Raw genomic sequence first — 14618 nt, 5'->3', positions numbered from 1 at the left:
CATGGCACCAACTATTGAATCCAATTGATAGTCTGATGTGTTATCTTGTCTTCTTTTTTTGGAACTGGGGATTGAATCCACTGAGCCACATCCCCAGCTTTTTAAAAAACTTTTTATTTTGGGACAGGGTCTTGCTAAGTTGCTTAGGGCTTTGCTAAATTGCTAGGCTGGCTTTGAACTCACAATCCTCCTGCCTCAGCCTCCTGAGTTGTTGGGATTAGAATCATGTACTATCACACCAGTCTTATCTTAAAGAAATTCACTCATTATTTTATTATGAAGTAATACCAATGCCAATACCAGGCTGCCTAAAATCTATAAGAAGCCTAACTAAGAACAAACAAGATTTCAAGGGTCTTAATATGTTAGTGGGTATTTTCTACAATGTGAAACAATTCCCATTTCTGGCATAAGGGGTCCAAGGAGATGCCAAAATTCTAATAGCAAAGGTTGTTATAGGACAGAAATGACAGGGCAGGCTACTGAATAGCTGTCTTAGAAGCCAAGATAAAGACAAACAGACACTGAAAAAACACCATTGTTAAGCAGAAACATGTTAATAAGTTCAAACTGAGGTGGGGGGGGAAAGAATGCCTCTTAGAGAGCAGAGCCATACCTACTTGAATTATTAAGTAAAAAGAAAATTCTAATTCTAAAGTTTTATATCATATTCAAAAGCATGCATTTTCTGCTAATATTTAATAATTCTTTTTCACAAGTAAATACATGAGAAATCCCATACCTGAGCTTTATCTAGATGCAAATTTTCAGATATTGGGAGTGAAAATTAAATCACATATAATTCTGCTTATTGCATAAATTTCTTCCTATAGGTTATTCATTGCTAGTACCTATATAAAACTATACATAACTATTTAAACTATGTAAAACTATTTGTAGCATGTTGTTAAATCTTAGTCATTACAGAGATACATAGAGATACACTTACAAGTTCTTTGGGGGTCAAGCCCGATACCACCATGGATATTCTCTGCTTGATCCTTTCTGTTGGAGATGTGAATTCTGGCTTCTCCCTGCTCACACTTTCTTCCTGTGCGTTATACCCAGCAGTTCTAGTAGTGTGAGCAACAGCTGGACTGTTGGCAGATTGTCCAACTTGAAACTGGGATAATTTCAATGCAGAGGTTGAAGCTGGTACATTGCAAACATGAATTGCCTCTGGGGCTTTGTCTTCAGGGGGATCACAATCAGGGTCCTTAGAGAAGAGGCTGATTCCAGATTCCAGGTAAGGGGTTCCCTCTGAAAGGAACCAGAGAAATTTAATTTATAAGACAATGAATCTTGAATTACAAGGTTTCAGTGTTGGCTAAGAATTAAAGGTGAAGTTAGGTTAAGAGCAGAAACAGGTACAATATACACAGATACATTGTTGGTGGAAGTGCAGTGGCTTAACCATATGTCATTATGTAGCAAAAATTTTAACATGTGTTCACACTTTCAGTCAACAATTCTAATTTTAGAAATGCATCCTAAGGAAATAAGAGATATATGCAAAGGTTTAGTCATAGGGATGTTCACTGCAACACTGTTTATAATAGTTTAATTTTAGAAATGATCTCATGTCCAACATGAGATTAAATAAATTGTGATACATTTATTTCAAAGGAGTTACTCTTCCCTTATTACAGTTTGAATACAAATGCTGATGTACAATAAAATGAAGAAATGTTTCTAATATATTAAAGATGATAGCAAATATCTTGACTCTATTTTATTATTTTTTTGATTGAGACGAGGTCTTAGTACGTTGCTCAGGCTGGCATCAAACTCATGGGCTCAAGTGATCCCCCCCCAAGTAGTTGGAACTGTAGGCCTATACGGCTATACCTGGCTTTTTTTTCTTTACTTATTTTGTGGTGCTGGGGATTTAATTCAGGGCCTTGTGCATGCAAGACAAGCATCTACCAATGGAGAATATACCAACTATATCCCCAGCTCTTGACTGTATTTTAAAATTAAAATTTTACATAAACTAACTACAAAAAAAAAAAAAAAAAAGGCAATGTTTCATTGTTAACGGATAGGAACACAGGTAATTTTAATATCCCTCATTTTTTATTTCCTATATTGTCCAAATTGTGGACAATGAACATACAGTACTTTTATAAGGAAGGAGAAGGAGGTTAAAAATATGAGAAAGACTCCATTTTCCTTCTTGCACTTATAATGATACCATTACATTTTCTATTTAATAAATCAACAGAAAGCACTACCAAATTAGAAACAGTAGACACCATCCTTGAAACATTTCAAAAAGTGTCATTCTGTCAGAAAGTAAGCAGATAAATAAAAGGTCTGAGATTCTTAAAATTGACCCTAATGAACCTGGCCAAATGCCACATTTGATGATAATGTGTTTTTGAGGATTAATTAAAAACTTTCTTTTTCTTTTTCTTTTTTTTTAAAGAGAGAGAGAGAGAGAGAGAGAGAGAGAGAGAGAGAGAGAGAATTTTAATACTTTTTTTTAGTTCTTGGCGGACACAACATCTTTGTATGTGGTGCTGAGGATTGAACCCGGGCCGCACGCATGCCAGGCGAGCGAGCTACCGCTTGAGCCACATCCCCAGCCCTAAAAACTTTCATTACTGATTAAAACTTTGATTTAAAAGCCATCCAAGATACTATCCATTAAAAGAGATTTATAAAGTATAAAATATATGTTTTTTTGTATTCATTAATTCATAAATAAAGAGGTTGCTTTGGGATTCCATTTTCTTTTCAATAAAGAACAGGTGTAAAACTTTACTCTAGGGCCTTAGAACTTTTATCTAATAGTTGAAGCAGTATAACAGAAGCATCCATGATAGGTTAGTATATCTGAAGTTGTACCACTGTGCCTGGCTTATGACTATATTCCTGATTAACCAGAATACCTTTATATAGGATTAGAATAAAATAAAAAGTGTTTTTCCCATTAGAATATCTGAAATATTACCTAGATCTTGCCTTGGCAAGTAAGACTGTTCCATTAAATCAGGTGGCTCAGACTTTTTCAGTTCTTGCTCTTCCACATCAACAATCTTAATGAGCTCCTCTTGAGAGGGACAGTTTCTGTTTTGAAGATTCGTAGTGTGACTATGTGCAGACCACCTATTATCTACCAACTGGGATTTAGAAGTGGGGGAAGACCTGGAAAGATAGATGAAAGAAGAAAACCATCACCACCAACTCTGAAAGGACTGATCATAATTCCCAGGCAGCCAAAGCATAAGTGAAACAGTTCACTGTCAGAGAAATAAGGAATGACTAATAAAAAAGCTCACATGACCTCCTAAAAGTCTGGATTCATGCTGCCTGCCAACATGCCATGGCTGACATATGACATCTCCCCTGAGAAGTTACTCTAAGGCAATATATCTCCTAGCTGTTGAAAAGCACATCAGTAATTGTTACCAAATTATACACCACCACTCACTAAAATTCTATATAGTATTCTACTTGAGTCCACACGAATATATTAGAATCAGACCTTTTACGAAGATAGAAATTTGATTAATGTTGACATCTGTATACTTATTCTTTCTACCTACTTTGGGCAGAATTTACAGAATCATCCTTATGCCTTGCCTTTTCAATGTCCAAAAACAAAAGTCAATTTTTATGGCCAGGGATGTAGCTCTGTGGTAGAAAGCTTGTCTAACATGTATGAGGCTTTGGGTTCAATCTCAGCATTGTCACAAAAAACAAACAAAAAAAAAAGCCAACCACTAAATATTGTTAGAATATGCAACCATAAGCAGTTCCTCTACTCTTTCAGGTGTTTAGGACTTTGAAAAAATAATTATCAATAGGTTTAAAGGGCTCAGACATTAATTACTTGAACATTTAATTAGTGGCTTCTTACTATGAGTTAGGCATTAAAGTCAAACCCTGTGGACTAAAGATGAGCAATAACTGAATTGCTAGTTGTCTAGTAGAGGGAGGAAGTTCAATCATGTGTAGGGTCTATGATAAAAGTCTCTATTTAATCTGATTTTTTAGTTTTTTTTTTTTTTTTTAAAGAGAGTGGGAGACAGAGACAGTGGGGGAGGGAGAAAGAGAGAGAGAGAGAGGGGGGAGGGAGAAAGAAAGAATTTTTTAATATTTATTTTTTAGTTCTCGGCGGACACAACATCTTTGTTTGTATGTGGTGCTGAGGATCGAACCCGGGCAGCACGCATGCCAGGCGAGCGCGCTACCGCTTGAGCCACATCCCCAGGCCTTAATCTGATTATTAAGTGGACAATTAGCTCAAATGGTTAAAGCAGGACAATGAGGACATTACATGGCTTTCATGCCTACAGAAACCAGATCTTTTCATTATTCATCACAATCATTAGCTTCAAAAATATATCCTTGGTTAGAAGCCAGGAGTGATTGTGCATGCCTATAATCCTAACAAGGCAGAAGGCTGAGGCAGGAAGACTGCAAGTTTGAGGCAACTTGGTGAGGCCCTCGGCAACTTAGTGAGACCTGGATTCAAAACAAAAGACTGGGGATGTACCTCAGTGGTAAAGCACTACTAGGTTTAATTCCCAGGACCTCAGTTAAGCCCAAAGGGCTTAGAAAATAGGATGTGGTTAGATTATTGACAACCTAGCACCATTCCCAAAGTTAAATAAGGCACACAGTAGGGATTTAATAAATATGAATTCTTTATACTTTCTGGAGTGGTGAGATATGTGACCCTAATAGCTTGAGTATTTTTTAAAATATAAAGTGTTATACAGTCATATATAAACAATGTTTTGAACATACATCCTTTAATAATACTCTAAATATTTCCTGAGGTAAATCAACAGGCAAATTTTTTCTAGAAAGGCAAACATTTCAATCAGAGAAAGGGATGTCTTGGGGAAGTCTACCATCATCCTGCAGGCTTGCTCAGGTTTTAGTTCTATTTTATTTTTTGATTTTGTAGTGCTAGGCATTGAACACAGGGTGCTCTAATCACTAAGCAATATCCCCAGCCTTTTTTATTTTGAGACAGGGTCTTGATAAATTGTCCGGACTGACCTCAAACTTGTAATCTTTCTGCCTTAGCCTCCCAAATGGCAGAGATTACAGATGTGCCACCAGACCAGTCTAGGTTTTAGTTCTACTATAGTGTATTCTGACCTTCAAATAACTGTACAATTCTCATGTGTAGCTTATGCATTGTATAGGTCCTAAAAGCCTATATACAGTTAAATAAAGGAAGTGTTAAAGAGCAATGAGAGGTTATAAATGCCTTTCTACAAGAAAAGAAAAAACCTGCAGAGTAGGGGAAAAATTAATAATAAGAGTGCAGTGCATACATATGTTACTTCAAGACCACAACTTGACATTTCTTACCTTTTTATTTCCAATTCTTTGTTTTTACTAATGGATCTATTTGGAGATACCCAGAACTTGTCAGGAGAAAGCTTTTTAGGATTCAGACTTACAGGATATTCATTACTTTTCTGTGACGTTAACACTGTTTAAATGGAACGAGAAAACAAAGAAATCTATTTTAATTCTTTGTCCTGATAGGGATAATTTAGGTTATATATATGTATGTGTGTGTATATATAGAAATATTAAAAAAATATATATATTTTATTCCCTAGTTTTAGGTGTACACAATATTTTATTTTTATGTGGTGCTGAGGATCGAACCCAATACCTCATGCATGCTTAGGCAAGCATTCTACCATTGAGGCACAACACCAGCCAGAGGATATATATATTTAAAAAAATTTTTTTTTGGTACCAGGGATCGAACCCAGGGGCAGTTAATCACTGAGCCACACATCCTCAGCCCTTTTTTTATTTTGAGATAGGGTCTCGATAAGTTGCTTAGAGCCAAAGTTGCTGAGGCTGGCCTTGACCTTGCAATCCTCCTGCTTCAGCCTCCCAAGGTGCTGGGATTACAGGTACACACACCACATCCAGCAGGATATTTATTTTTTTATTTTTTATTTTTTTAAAGAGAGAGTGAGAGAGGAGAGAGAGAGAATTTTTTAATATTTATTTTTTAGTTATCGGCGGACACAACATCTTTGTTTGTACGTGGTGCTGAGAATCGAACCCGGGCCGCACGCATGCCAGGCGAGCGCGCTACCACTTGAGCCACATCCCCAGCCCCAGGATATTTATTTTTTAAAAGCAGTGATCTGCACTAGGTGTGGTGGTTCAGAAATCCCAGCAATTCAGGAAGCCTGTAAATTTGAGGCCAACCCAGGCAATTTACTGAGATTGTCTCAAAAAATAAAAGGAGCCGGCACGGTGCACACTCCTGTAATCCCAGTTGCTTGGGAGGTGGAGGCAGGATCACGTGTTCAAAGCCAGTCTCAGTAAATTACAAGGCCTTAAGCAACTCAGTGAGACCCTGTCTCTAAATAAAATACAAAAAAAGGGCTAGGGATGTGGCTCAGTGGGAATTGACCTCTGGTTCAATTCCTAGTACCAAAAAAATAAAAAAAATAAAAAGGGCTGGGAAGGTAGCTTAGTGGTAGAGCATCTCGGGATTCAATTCTCAGTACTGCAATAAAAAAAAAAAAAAAAAAGTAAAAGCAGCAATCTGTGAATATAAAATTGAATGTATTGTCTACTCCAGATTGGCAGATAAAAACCAGGGCACTCTACTATTTTTTTTTTTAATATTTTATTTTTTTTAGTTGTAGTTGGACACAATACCTTTATTTTATTTTTTATGTGGTGCTGGGGATCGAACCCAGGGCCTCTCACATGCTAGGCGAGAGCTCTGCCACTGAGCCACAACCCCAGCGGCACTCTACTATTGAGCTACATCCTCAGCCCTTTTAATTTTGAGACAGACTCTCTAAATTGCCCAAGATGGCCTTGAACTTGCAACCCTCTTGCCTCAAGTTTCTCAAGTCAGTAGCATTACAAGTTGTGTGCCACCTAGCCCTGCTCCAATTTGTTCTTAAATACTGGACAGAATTTTACAGGTAAAAGTGATGCAAGACAGATGTTAGCACCAAATAGAACTAAACAATTAAAAAATAAAAATGAAGTCAGATATGGTGGTCAGGTCTGTAATCCTAATTACTCAGGAATCTGAGGCAGATTGCAAGTTCAAAGCCAGCCTGGACAACTTAAAAAGACTCTGTTTCTTTTCTTTTGGTACCAGAGATTGAACCCAGGGGAACTTAACCACTCAGCCACAATCCCAGCCCTTTTTTATTTGTTAGTTTACTTTATTTTTCTGTGGTGCTAGGGATTGAACCCAGGGCCTTGTGAATGTGAGGCAAGTACTCTACCAACTGAGCTATACCCCCAGTCCTATTCTTTATTTCGAGACAGGGTCTCACTAAGTTGGCTAGGGCCTTGCTACGTTACTGAGGCTGGCTTTGAACTCCTAATCTTCCTGCCTCAGACTCTGGAGCTGCTGCTGGAATTACAGGCATGCACCACTGTGACTGGCAACAACACCGTTTGTACAAACGAGTGAGTAAATAAAAATGATAACAAAAAAGAATACCAATTCAATTAACTAAAAACACTCAGCTGAGTCAAGGCTAGAAAAAACATGTATTTCTATTTTTTGGCCCTAAATGATCAGAAAATAGGAATACATGTATTTTTATCTCTGCAGCAAACTAAATTATACCCAAACCCCTCAGGACATAAAAAGCACCAGAAAGCGCAAAGCACATTTCCTTTTCCTTCCCCACTGCCTGTACATCAAGTCTGTGTGAGATGGGGGTTTCAGCTTTTTTGCATGTGTTAGAGGAGTCAGATGAAGATAAGTAAGAAGAAGCAGGTCACATTTTGCTTCACATTTTCATTTACTAAAACAACAGAACAAAAACCAACTCCTCAAACAAACAAGCTGAAAAAATAAACACATAAATATACAACACAAGATGCTAGCTGGGCACAGTGGAGCATGCCTATAATCCCAGCAACCCAGGAGGCTGAAGCAGGAGGACTGAAAGTCTGAGGCTGCCTGGGCAACTAACTTAGTGAGAGACTTTATCACAAAATTAAAAAAGGGCTGAGGATGTAGCTCAGTGGTAGAGTGTCCCTGGCTGCAATCCCCAGTACAAAAAAATACTACCCCTCCCAAAGAAAAAACCAATAAAACAAACAAACAAAAAGGTACTAGTGGATAAGGAACCTTGAAGTGACATCAGGAACTAATGAAATGGCATAAGAAAGAAAAAAAATAACAGACCTAAGGCAAAGTTCTGGCATTTTAGTACATTTTACTTATTAACTCCTCCAAATATATTATTGTGGCTTAAAGGCATAATTATTTAAAGAGAAGAGTGGTGATGCACACCTGTAATCCCAGTGACTCAGGAGGCTGAGGCAGGAGGATTGCAAGCTTAAGGCCAGCCTCAGCAGCTTAGAGAAGCCCTAACCAACTTAGTGAAACCCTGTCTCAAAATAAAAAATAAAAAAGGGCTGGGGAGGTCAGCTCAGTGGTACAGTGCCCCTGGATTCAATCCCAAGTTCAAAAAAAAAAAAAAAAAAAAAAAGTGTTTATCCTTTAAAAAGTCACTGATCATTGTAATTAATGTTGAGCTTTTAAACAGAAAATCTAGAATTCATAAATAGAGGCAAAAAATTTTAAACAAAAGGTTTTATTAATTAAACTGATTTTTTAAGACACTGCTGGGGGGGCTGGGGATGTGGCTCAAGCGGTAGCGAGCTCGCCTGGCATGCGTGCGGCTGGGTTCGATCCTCAGCACCACATACAAACAACGATGTTGTGTCTGCCAAAAACTAAAAAATATTAAAATTCTCTCTCTCTCTCTTAAAAAAAAAAAAGACACTGCTGGGGGGGATAATCATTGATTTTTTGAGTTAATCTTTAAATGCATTATTCATAGTTTCTTTTATGCCCATCTTTTCTGGAACTGTAAGTTTCTAGGAACACAAGAATTCTGCCTAAAGCCACCAGCTGCTGAAAATAAGTAGGTCTTAACCATAAACTAACCATAAATATAGATGTCATTTATCTTTCCAATACAGAGTAATAATTGATAAAGGAAACTGTGCAGCTTCTAAAGAATCAAACCATTGTGAAGGTGAAAAAGAAAGGGAAAAAAAGGAAAGGGGAAGCTTCACATACAAACACAGTTACTAAAAAGCCACTTGGAACCAAGTGCAGTGGCACAAATCTGTAATCCTGGCCACAAAGGAGTCTGAGGTATGAGGATTGCAAGTTTGAGGCCAGCCTTAGACATTTAGAGGAACCCTGTCTCAAAAGAAATATAAAAAGGGATTTAGGTCAGTGATAGAGCTCTTGTGTAGCATGCACCAGGTCATGGGTTCAACCCACAGCATTGCCAAAAACAAAACAAAACAAAACAAATCACCAGAACATTTACCTTAAGCTAACCAGAGTCAGGAGTCAATAACTTAACAGTCTAAAAAAAAAAAAAAAAGTTTGAAAAGCAAAACTTTTCTGCTCTCCTTTTTCCTTAATTCTATTTCATTCTCTGAACAGTATGCCAAATCTACACCTTGTGATACCATGAACTATTTGTTGACTTTAAGAAAGTATAAATGTATGGATCCAGAGGTCAGGTTCCAAGATTGTGTAGAAATTTCAACCCCTTTTTTTGTGGTACTGGGAATTAAACCCAGGCACACTTTACCACTGAGCAACATCCCCAGTCCTGTTTTTATTTTGAGACAGCTGGCAAAGTTGTTAAGGATTTCACTAAATTGCTGAAGGTCTTGCGGAGTTGCTGAGATTATAGGTGTGTGCCAACATGCCTGGACCCTTTTAATTTTTTTAAATTTTGAGACAGAGTCTTAGTAAGTTGTCAAGTAAGTCGAGATCCTTCTGTCTCAACCTCTTGAGCAGCTGGAATTATAGGCCTGGTTCTGAAACTCCCTTAAATCATTCTCTCATCTGGGATCTTAATATGTTACATTCTTTATGGGTAGGGAATTTGGGCTGGATCGAACATTTAATAAATTTATTGACTGTCCACTTTGTACTAAGCATTGTACAAGTAACATTATTATTATTATTATTTTAAATATCTTTATTTTATGTGGTGCTGAGGATTGAACCCAGTGCCTCACGCATGCTAGGCGAGCGCGCTCTATCTCTGAGCCCCTACAAGTAACTTATTGAGAATAATTTTCTGATTTAAGATAGTGAGGCTCAGTAACTTATTGAGAGCTTGCCTAACATGTGGGAGTTCAATCTGGGTTCAATTCTCAGCATCACATAAAAATAAATAAATAAATAAATAAAATAAAGGTACCGTGTTCATCTACAACTAAAAATATTAAAAATAAATAGTAAAATAGAAAATATACAGCCCATAATGAAATTTGGCTTTAAAAAGTAACTAACCCATCCGGGCATGGTGTTACATGCAAGTTCAAAGCCAGCCTCAGTAACTCAGTGAAACCCTGTCTCAAAATAAAAAGGGCAGGGGTGTGGCTCAGTGGTTAAGCACCCCTATGTTCAATCTCTGCTACCAACAAAACAAAACAAACTTTAAAAAAAGTAGCTCACCAATCCACCCAACTAATTCAGAATTCTCAAGGAAGAAGCCTAGAAATTCTTTTTTAATTTTTCTTTTTGGTGCTAGGGATTGAACTCTGGGGTACTTAATCACTAAGCCACATCTCCAGCCCTTTTAAAATATTGTATTTAGACACAGAGTCTTACTAAGTTGCTTTGAACTCATATGATCCTCCTGTCTCTGCCTCCCAAGCCGCTGGGATTACAGGCAGGCACCACCATGCCTGTCTAAGAAGCCTAGAAATTCTTAACAGTTGCTTCCAGGAATGAAATATATTGTAGGACAGAAAAGCTCAGGCATATCTTGCACTGTAATGGGTCATATTCTCACAAATGTTAACATTTATGGTTTGAATGATAGGAAATCCAGGAAGGAAATAAAAGCACCTGGTAAAAAATAGTACTCAAATATTATTGGGAATAACCCTTTGTAAACAGTAGGAAGACCTATGCTGAATAGGAGGACATTGATGTTAAAACCCTGGTTGGTTTATAATCTTTTAAGACTATTGGGCCAGCATGATGGTACACGCCAACAATTGCAGCAACGTGGGAGGCTGAGGCAGTAGGATCGAAAGTTTGAGGCTAGCCTCAGCAACTCAGAAAGACCTTCAGCAACCTGCCAAGACCCTGTCTCAAAATAAAAAATAAAAGGACTGGGGATGTGGCTCAGTGCTAAAGGGCCCCTGGGTTCTAATCCTAGTACTAACAACAAATAAACCAGATCTTGCTAGGCATGGTGGCACACACTTATAATCCAAGTGACTCAGAGGCTGAGGCAGGAGGACTACATGTTCAGGGTTAGCCTGGACAATTTAGTGAGACACTATCTCAAAATAAAAAATTTTAAAAATAAAAATAAAACAGGCTGGGGAGTTAAGCTGAGGATGTAGTTCAATGGTTGAGCACTTGTTTAGTATATGTGAGATTCTGGGAAAAAGGAACAAAATAAAACAAACAACAAAAAAATTTTGGGGGAAATTTAGTGGAAAACCTATTGATTCAATTCCTAGACACACACACATGCACACATACACAGATAATAATCTACTACTTGACAAAAAATACAATGGGAATATAAGCTAATATTAGGGAGGAGCTAAAATTGGGTAAGGAATATGCAAGAACACTGCACTATTATTACAACTTTTCTGCAACTTATCCAAAATTATTTTAAAATAAAAAATCTACTTAAAAGTCATGAGTACAGCAGAAGGTAAACAAGTCTTTTTCCCAGGTTAAGAAATTTGAGTTTCAGTTAGACCCACATCATCTTGAGGAAAAGGCTCACCCAACTAATTCAGAATTCTCAAGGAAGAAGCCTAGAAATTCTTTTTAAATTTTTCTTGATATTATCTTTTAATTTTCATGAGTTGATAGCAAGGTGATACCAAAATATTTTCCAGGGCTGGGGCTGTGATCAGTGGCAAAACTCTTGCCTAGCATGTGTAAGACACTGGGTTCGATCCTCAGCACCACATAAAAAAATAAATAAAATAAAGGCATCTGTTCATCTACAACTATATAAAAAAAAAAAAAAAAAAAAAAAAAAAAGTTTTCCAAATGAAGCCACAAAGAAATATTTTTGTTTGTTTCACAAAGAAACATTTTCATCTGCAGATCTTCAGGAAAAAAGATGAACACACATATATGCCAAAGACAAGATAGTAGATTTACACAGATATTCAAAGCCAGACAATAACATCTCATATCTTGGGCATCAGAACTGAAAGTCCAGTCTGTGTTCAGAATGAAGACTGTGAGAGTACCCTAAAGAAAAGAACTCTTCTAGGAATGGGACTCTGAGCTTCATTATCTAGGAGAATTAAATGAAGATGCAGTTACAAAGAAAGCATTTAAGAAAATACATTTTGAAGCACTGCCATAGCAACAGAGTTTCTAGCTTCCATGCATGAGTTACTGTTTCTTTCTGAACATAAAAATACTGCAAGGCATACTTGTGGACCAAGGACACTGTTCTATATAGAGTTGAATTCCTAGAAAGACTCTAAAGAAAGCCTTCAGGCCCCTAGTAGGACTGTGGAAAGGAATACTGGAGAAAGGACTTCAACACTAAGTCAGCTAGGGGTCTCCGAAATAGCTGTGAAGAGTACTTTGGGAGGGCTCACCATCCTTGCCTGTCCTTAAACACCAAGATCCCTATGTGGATCCCCTAACAAGTCTCTCTTCTCTGTGTCAATGTTTGTCCCTATTTAAAAGCTTGCCTCAACAAAACAAAACAAAACAAACAAACAAAAAACAAAACAAAACAAAAAACACTTGCCTCAATTCCCAATATCAAAAACAAAACACCCTCAAAAATCCAGATAACCAAAACCTGCTCCTATCTGAAGAAGAGGAGGTCTCTTCTTATAAATCAGAAAGCACATTAACTATGTCTTTGTATTCTGACAAAGGGCTATAAAGAGTATGTCTGAGCTCCCAATAGCTTTCTGATATTATGGGGTTACCTTTTGCAAATCTCCACAATTACACGCAGCTTCCAAGAGCAAGAACTATACTGTCAGTCTCCTACAGGCTCTCCATAGCATCTCCTCCTTATAGGTACTCAGACATGGACATGAATAAATGTCTTGGGTCCCTCTAAATGGCACATAAGTTGGAACAGGGACTAGAATCAAGGCTCCCAGATTATCCTTAGAGTGACTCAGTAAACAGGAGGTGAGCAAAAGTCATAAAGCTTTGGAATTAGGCCTACTTTTCAGAAGGAAATAAGGCTTAGGACAGTGCTTAAGATACTGGCACTCAGGGAGGTGGCTCAAGTGGTAGCGCGCTCGCCTGGCATGCATGCAGCCCGGGTTCAATCCTCAGCACCATATATAAACAAAGATGTTGTGTCTGCTGAAAACTTAAAAAAAAAAAAAAAAAAAAAGATACTGGCACTCAGGTGCTGGGTTTATGGCTCAGGGGTAGAGTGTTGCCTAGCACACCTGAGGCTCTGGGTTCAATCCTCAGCACCACATTAAAAATAAAATAAAGATATTGTGTCTACCTCAAATTAAAACTAAATAAATAAGTAAATAATAATAATATGGGGCTGGGGATGTGGCTCAAGTGGTAGCACGCTCGCCTGGCATGCGTGCGGCCCGGGTTCGATCCTCAGCACCACGTACAAAGATGTTGTGTCCTCCAAGTACTAAAAAAAATAAATGTTAGAAAAATTCTCTCTCTCCCTCTCTCTCTCACTCTTTCTTTAAAAATAATAATAATAATAATAATAATAAACAAAGATACTGGCACTTGGACTGGAGTTGTGGCTCAGCAGTAGAACGCTTGCCTAGCACGTGTGAGGCCCTGGGTTCTAAGCTCAGCACCACATATAAATAAAATAAAGGTATTGTGTCCAACTACAACTAAAAAATAAATATTAAAAAAAAAAAATAAAGATACTGGCACTTGGCTGATATTACAGACCTTCACCTGATAGGTTTTGTTCCAGATCTGGCAGGTCCTCAGGGGCACAAGAATCAGCTACGAGGGAAGGGGAGTTGTCAGAAGACTGGCTCCCATGCTGTTCTAGCACTGCTTCCAGTTGAGCCATTTCCTGCTGGAGCTTTATCAGGTTATCTTGCATGGTATCCCTCTGCTGCAAAAGCAAGAAAGGACACCAAGAAAATTATACATTTTGAAAAACTTGCCATAAAACAAAAATATGTCACACCAATTAATTTTAACATTAATTGAAATCACCTAGTATGGAATTATGAGTTCGGGCTGAACACCTTTTATTTCAACCATATTCATGCAAACTAATGTCCTTGAAATTATTTCAAAATGATGTTAGAAGGGGAAAAAAAAAACCCTCCAATTCTCACAAATAGACTTGCTTTATTGTGATGTCTTTGTGCAGCTGGTTATCACTGGGCGGGTACAGCTCAATGGTAGAACATTTGTCTAGCCATGTGTGAGGCCTTGGATATAATCCCTAGCACCACAAAAAGCAAAAATATAAAATAATATAAAGGTAGGATGTGAAAAAATAATTTAGGTACTTAAGCACTATTGATATTTAAAATTAGCACAAATCTGATAACATTTCACATGGCTGTTTCTAAGTTTCGGTATTGTGAAATTCATAAGACTTTAAAATTAGTCCCCACAAAAATCTTGATTT

The 14618-nt window shown here is 37.5% G+C and overlaps 1 protein-coding gene and 1 non-coding gene across 51 annotated transcripts in view; both read right to left on the bottom strand.

The window, feature by feature from the left end:
• Positions 1 to 14618, bottom strand: part of Brca1 (BRCA1 DNA repair associated) — a 66143-nt gene that overhangs the window by 16500 nt on the left and 35025 nt on the right. For 17 of the 50 annotated variants that reach the window (XM_076869438.2, XM_076869459.2, XM_076869455.2 and 14 more), the window contains 5 exons: positions 13925 to 14090; positions 8838 to 8846; positions 5335 to 5458; positions 2957 to 3150; positions 950 to 1260 (listed from right to left, as the gene is read on the bottom strand). In XM_076869438.2, the coding sequence (XP_076725553.2) occupies positions 950 to 1260; positions 2957 to 3150; positions 5335 to 5458; positions 8838 to 8846; positions 13925 to 14090 (804 nt within the window). Of the gene's footprint in view, positions 1 to 949; positions 1261 to 2956; positions 3151 to 5334; positions 5459 to 8837; positions 8847 to 13918; positions 14091 to 14618 lie in introns of all 50 variants that reach the window. The other 33 variants (XM_076869434.2, XM_076869465.2, XM_076869478.2 and 30 more) reach the window with 3 other exon arrangements.
• Trnaa-agc (transfer RNA alanine (anticodon AGC)) lies at positions 6677 to 6749 on the bottom strand. Its single transcript has one exon. It is a non-coding gene; the product is annotated as a tRNA-Ala (tRNA).

Source organism: Callospermophilus lateralis, chromosome 11, assembly GCF_048772815.1.
Source record: "Callospermophilus lateralis isolate mCalLat2 chromosome 11, mCalLat2.hap1, whole genome shotgun sequence".
Classification (NCBI taxonomy): domain Eukaryota; kingdom Metazoa; phylum Chordata; class Mammalia; order Rodentia; family Sciuridae; genus Callospermophilus; species Callospermophilus lateralis.
This window is presented reverse-complemented; position numbering and strand designations above follow the sequence as displayed.